This window comes from Sinocyclocheilus anshuiensis, unplaced genomic scaffold (genome assembly GCF_001515605.1).
Source record: "Sinocyclocheilus anshuiensis isolate Anshui unplaced genomic scaffold, SAMN03320099.WGS_v1.1 scaffold1251, whole genome shotgun sequence".
Classification (NCBI taxonomy): Eukaryota; Metazoa; Chordata; class Actinopteri; order Cypriniformes; family Cyprinidae; genus Sinocyclocheilus; species Sinocyclocheilus anshuiensis.
In genome coordinates this window covers 634118-640657 of record NW_015539970.1, presented here as the reverse complement: position 1 = coordinate 640657, position 6540 = coordinate 634118, and the positions used below count along the sequence as shown (strand labels likewise).

Sequence of the window (6540 nt, the reverse complement as noted above, 5' to 3'; positions counted from 1 at the left end):
TCAAATACTTAATCTATGAATCACACTGTCAAATCCCTCAATGAATTCCGCTAAAAATAGGTCACAATTATGCTGTATGCTTGCCTCGCATTATCATCATTTAGTTTTAGGCAGACGTTAAAAAGAAAAAAAAGAGCACACACTCAACTTCAGCCAATGCTTATTTATTAAAATCAGCTGGGGAAATGCAGAACAATGGAAAATCAATCAATAGCCTGACAGAATTCTTCATCTTCATATAACGTTAATATATTAAAACACAAGTCAAAAACAATAGGAAATTTTATCAAATAATAGCCTACATGAAGTATGTTTTTAAAAGCCGTTATAATGCTATATCATCTAAAAACAAAACGAACAAAAAGAAAGACAGGACCTGAGGCTATTAACAATTCCTGCACTTGAAAAAACGCGCTCTGCAGGAATTGAAGTCGCAGGCACGCAGAGATAACGAAAAGCAAGCCAACAGAATTTAGGAAAGCTCCTGGACATCCTGCACCACCACCGAAGTGGGTCTTCGTTAGAGGAATAGATGGCGCGGAAGGGATCGCAGCGACGGCGGGCTGTGGTGAATGACGTTATTGACATTAGCTGGCTTTGGCTAGTCTCTAAGCTAACGCCTACGTGCCTGTATTGAATATGATTACGCATCTCTCCAGTAGAGTTATTGTAAGCCAATTTGACATTACACGGTTTACACAAAACTTTTCCGTTTCCTTCTAATTCAAAATAATCCCACACCTTGCTCGTCTTTCGCGTGGTCACTTTTGAGCTCGCCACAACTGACATGAAGAAAACTCATGCAAGGTCTGAGGTAAAATTGAAGTTTACGCCCAGATACACTTTTAAAAATAATGTATTATTTTTCAAATGTTTTAAATGTAACAATGGTAATTTGATGGTAACATAAAATGATGGTAATCTGAAATTGTTTTTTTAATTTGTAAAAAAATTAATAATTTGTAAAAATTCATGTAATCGACTATTGTTTTCAGTGTCGACTAGTAGGAGCTGTACCGTTTAGTCGACTAGACCCGCACATCCCTACTCTGTAGGGGTGTTTTGAATGGTTTTTGCAAAATACACGACAATGTCAAATTGCACATCGTTAAAACAACAGTTACGATATTATCGCAGATGATATATATCGCACACCCCTACTTGTTATTAATGTATTTTGAATGCAAAAGGCACTTAAAAAAAAAAAGTTGATTTGTTATGCATGTTTATTAAAAACAAGTTTTGTAATAATTGTTCCGGACCTTTGACATTAATGAAAATTCAGATTTGGACCTTTGAATGTAGACTTTAAGAACCCTGGTTTAGTTTATTTTAGGAAATTCAGGCCAGGTTCTCTTGTGTAAGAGTTGTTCATTTGAACAGGGTTTGTGCTTGCATATTGTTTTCAGAGAACCAGAATACTATGACTATGGACATGGAGAGACACAGGAGGGCTATGAAAACTACGGTAAGTTTAGTTTTCTGGTCATTTAGTCCCCAAACCTTCATCTGTTGCTGATGGTTTCAAACATTTATTATAGTTACTTCAAGGGTGTGGACTGTTACAATAGATAACACTGGTGTTGCTGAACAGAACAATTCCTGTATTTCAAGATGGTTACGGAAGTATTAATACCTACGAGTCCTGGTCAATGCTATATTTATATATTTGGAAATAAAGTCTGTCACACAGGCTGTGTCTGAAATCGCATACTGTCTAGTAGGTATTTGCTTTGAGACTTTGTTACTGTTGAAGTACATTCTATTTAGTATGAATGACTTTTTGAATACTATGAATTTGGACATACTACACTTGTCAGGTACTCTGACCTACTGTATATTATGGAAGTAGCCATATCTGGATGCAGCACATAGTTTGAGCCATAGCATAGATGTTCACAGTTTACTTTATACTTATTTTATTATAAGTGCCCTACCAGCAATGTTTTGACTTATTTTTAAACAATTCTTGTAAATTTGCGTTTATAACCATTCTAATACAGATTTGGTGGGGCTTAGTGAAGATCATTTATTTAGATTTTTTTTAACACTTTTGGTGAGCTATAGTTTGCTTGCTGTTGTTTTACCCACTTGCACTGTGTTTAATCCCGCAGCTCAAGATGACTGGAACGGGACACAGCGCCCTGCTGGTGGTGGAAAAGCTCCCACTCAGAGACCGACTAAGCCTGGGTTAAGGGAACACCCATATGGACGATACTAAGTCTGATTAGTGGAACGTCACCCAACGCGTCGCCATGACAACTGTCTCCCATGGCAGCTCACGCTTTAAGCTACCCGACAAAAGTAATTGTCCGTTTGTTTTTTTTGGTTTTGTGTTTTTTACTCCGGACTTTTTTAAAGAAACTCGACAGAACGGCATTTGAATGCCTCAAGAATCAACATAACCTTTAGAAGGATTAAAGTTTAAACATGGCTGTTTTTTTGTTTGTTTGATTTACTTTTGTTTTTGCCAATATCTCTTCCTCTGCTCATACCTACCCTTGCTTTTTTGCATTTGTCCATGGTAAACGTTTGTTCCAATGATTGGAAAAAGTATTTAGCTGAAAGGTAAAGCCTAACAACTGTACAGCCACTTTTTATGTGTCTCAGGACACCACTTTAATTTGTGTTACCTTAAAAACTCTGCTGAGGTGCAGTTGCAGATTCCCATGTAGGCTACATTTCAAAATTCTGTTTAATACTAGAATATCAAAAAGAGCTTAAACGTAATGTATCTTTTGTAATGAGGAGTATAAATTACTGAAATGCAAAATGTCTTTAATGGTATTTCCAACAGCCATTGATTATTCCTCATTTGATTTAAATAGTCTTAAAAGCTGTAAATGTAAATTTAGGCCTCAATATTTTTCCTTGTATCTTTAGAGTTTTGAAATATAGCCCAATTAGACGCTGTTGAGATGGAATGTCCTCAAATCCTTAATTTGTTAAAATAAGATGTTAAATTTCAAAACTGTTCTGTAGAATAACCCATGTTTGGCTACTTATGTTTAAAGGGGAAAAAAATATATCATCAAACAAGACAATGACACCATGCTATATAAACTGCATGCACAAACTGCTTAAAAAGGATTTGGACAACAATCTCCACAAGGGTCATCTCTTTCTTATGTAAAGGGATACTGCAGCTAAAACCGACTCTATTGTACATAATTTAAAAAAGGAAAGAAAAAAAACAACAACCCACATCCAAACTGTACTTTACTGCCATTTAGTATTTGTATCCTCTCCATAAAATGCAGAATGACTTGTGTAAACTTGCCTAAATAGGTAACTAAATCTGTCCAAAACATGTTTTGCAGCAGATGTCAATAAAGCTTAGATTGTTTTTTATGAAACTTTAACCTGGTTTATTTTTCTTTGTCTTCATAAAATCTGAAATGGCCTTTTAAATAACTCATAACCTTCGGTTCCAACCTTTCTTCCTCTTCAAAAACAGATTTTAAATTTAAAACAATGCATGTAGTCTGAAGACGTAAACTACACTAAAGGAGTCTGTTTAAAGTGTTTGATTTGACAATTAAAAGCACACCTTTAATGTTTCTCTCTCTTTTTATACTTAAAAAGGACCCTAGAGGTAAGACCTGTGCTCTTTAAAATAACCTGGATAGCTTCCTAATGTCTATAGAGAGAACTAAAGCATTCGATGCTTGGGTATGTATTAAACTTTTCTTGAATGACATTTTATTTTTGGTCTCAGAATGGGAAATGTATTACAGCCTGAAATAATTTGAATTTAAAAGTTAAGTTATGCAGGGGCCATATTTGTCAAGACTGATGCAAAGACAAGTTGGCTGCTTTTAGTAAAGAGGACAGGAGAGGACTGTTAAACTTTAAGTGCAGCATTGTAAAGGTAAACCCTAACCCTAAATTTGTACGCGAGTAGTGTTACATTTATATACTTAAAACTGTTTGGTAACAGTGCAATGATTTAAAAGATCAATCGTTTAAAAACATAAAAGTAAAGTGGAAAAATATATATATATATATATATATATCTATACAAACGCAGTAATAGATTTTGCTTATAATAATATTTCTGTACTAACATTTCAGAGCAGAATTATTATGCAACTCATGCTAAAAGTGCTCAGTGTCAAATCTTGATCCATCTATGTTTGTAATGCTGCTCCTGTTTTTTTTCTTTTGCGATTTAATTGTTTAATGTATTGAAAAACTCAAATGTCCTACCTGAAAAAGTTACCTGGAAAAGCTTGAGTTGCATGACTCAAACTTGGCAGATTGCATGAGCTTCCTCAATACAAAATAGTTTATCATAGCAATGTTTGATTGTTCGCTCATAGCATTCTCTCTTCCCTAGGTTGTGATGCCTAGCAATTCCTGGAAATGGAACATTTAATCGAATGTCAGACCTCTCCTCAGGTCAGTTATCTTTTCCACTGAAACTGAAAACATGCATCAATGCTCATCCATTAAGAGTTTTGTTACTTTTGTTTGTTCTCTGTAGTTTTAGTCCATCTTAATTCTGATGAGTCAAAGCTTTCCAAATCTGCATGTTCTGCAAGAAGCGCTAAATGGCACAAAGTTGCACTGCCCTAATGGGCTTGTTTCCGGTTTCCACTATATACTCAGCTCTGTAATTACTGGTAGCTCCAGTGGCTTAATGTGATGAATGGACTCATCATGGAAGATGATTTAGATGCCTTGGAGTTGTGTGTGTGCTCCTCCCTCTTGCTTGCTTTGCTGATCGACTTGTAATTCTCCTACAGGAAAAGACAAGCGTTTGTTTGCAGTGTAAGAGCAATCTTACCTTTGAACACCAGCTGCCTTTAAGGAACCATGGACAGTCTGACTGAGCCGCTTCTGAACAGTTTGGAATGGCAGAAATCGATAGTCCTGTCGGCTAACGTTTGATCCAGCAACCTCTTAATGGGTTAAAGTGGGAAAAGTCTTGAGCTCTTGATGCTTGTTTATGTTGGCTCTCCAGTCGTAATGCAAGGTAATTTTCTCTGTACTGAAAGTTTCTCTTTACTGTTCACCTCATCAAATGCTTTCTAAGCACAGTTTACTTGAAATGTTCATCTTTAAATTGACTACTACTGCTCATGTTGGCCAAACAAATCATTTTAACAAGCTCAAATTCTGTCGGGGCTCTCCAGACGTCTACCTCAGACAATACTCCAGTGTTTTGTTCTGCAAGACAAGCATGTCTTCCCCGGTTCCTCGCTCGGAGGAACGTACATGCTAATTTGGAGCTGTCCGGCCCCTATCTCTTAGCACAGACTTTGTCTGTTAACTGCCATGGTAATTTTCATCGTGCTCTTGAGTAGATCTGTTTGAATGTGTTTATGCTAGCGGAGCTTTCCATAAATTCTGCTTTTTCTAATCCTCGCTGTGTTTGGCACTGTGTATGTGTTGCTGTCAGTGTATATCACTGTAGCTTCCATCTCTTGCTCATCTCCACCCCCCTCCAGCACACATAGGATTCGAGCCCGTCATTCTGACCAATTACCGCCGCTGACAGTGTGTCCGTCCCCCCACAGAGCCGCCACTGGTTGCCGACTGGCTAACAGGACTAATGCCTTATTGCATTAGAGACAAATCAGTCCTCGGCACAGATTTTAATAAGCATTAGCCACTGCTCAAGTGCCATCGAGCAATTGGAAATGGGTGCACGTGGGTAGGAGGTTGACCGGTTTGTATGCAGGCTTCACTGTAATGAGAAATCGCAAAAGCAGATAATGGAAATATTGAATTCATTTCCCAGACAGATGCTTTGGGGGTAAAGAAAACTACTCTCAAGGAGAAGGAAATGTTCAAACCCACTGCAAGCACTTAAATGGTCTTTGTTTACACGGTCATATCTGTTTGCGTCAGGCATGCGTGGCCTACAGCTGCTGGGGGAATGCCTCTGGGGTAATGTGCAAGGCATGTGTGGCGGTCTGAAACTGGGGGATTGTGGCTTGGCAGCTCTTTACTCTTAACACACATCGTGCATGCTGAAAACAGGAAGCATGGCTTTGCGAATGCAAATGAAATGCAAAACGCTTGCTTACTCTACTGACTGCCTGTCTTCCTGCATGGCCATTTTGCTAGTTTCACACCTAACCAGTACACTCCAGGGAGTCAGGGTTTTGAGTGCACGGGGAGGAGTTGTGACGGTTTCTGGCTCGTGTCCTGGAGAACCGTGGCCGCTGGCCACCGCCTTTAGTGTGAAATGCTGGTAATAACTAAGCCTCCTAAAGGTCTCTCTGAATGTGCTGTGATGAAAATGAATTTAATCCATCCATGTGGAATCTGGCTCGAGTAATCCGTAGCCCTTCAGGACTAAAAGTTGGACACCTCCACCTTGGCTGTCGCTGAAGTAACATTTTATTGCATGTTTTCCAACATCCACACAAGCCGACGCACCTAACACAATGTCGGGAAACCATGGGAATTGCTTGGGATTAGTGATGAAATACAAGTGCCAGGAGTCTGAATACTTCTGTTTTCCTAAGGAGATTGGATTGATGAGCCTGCATTTACAGTGCAACTAAACTGGATTTGAAATTATTGAAG

General features: G+C 38.2%; 1 protein-coding gene and 1 long non-coding RNA gene across 3 annotated transcripts in view; both read left to right on the top strand.

Moving 5' to 3' along the window:
• LOC107687088 (KH domain-containing, RNA-binding, signal transduction-associated protein 1-like) overlaps nucleotides 1-3356 on the top strand; it is a 15669-nt gene extending 12313 nt beyond the window's left edge. Inside the window, exons 8-9 of one of the 2 annotated variants that reach the window (XM_016484263.1) lie at nucleotides 1410-1466; nucleotides 2110-3356. In XM_016484263.1, coding sequence (XP_016339749.1) covers nucleotides 1410-1466; nucleotides 2110-2221 — 169 coding nt within the window. In that variant the 3' untranslated portion in view covers nucleotides 2222-3356. Of the gene's footprint in view, nucleotides 1-1409; nucleotides 1469-2109 lie in introns of both variants that reach the window. The other variant, XM_016484264.1, reaches the window with a different exon arrangement.
• A 978-nt stretch (nucleotides 3357-4334) lies between these two features.
• Nucleotides 4335-5985, top strand: LOC107687098 (uncharacterized). The gene is made up of 2 exons (XR_001634094.1): nucleotides 4335-4401; nucleotides 4749-5985. It is a non-coding gene; the product is annotated as an uncharacterized LOC107687098 (long non-coding RNA).
• Nucleotides 5986-6540: the final 555 nt, after the last annotated feature.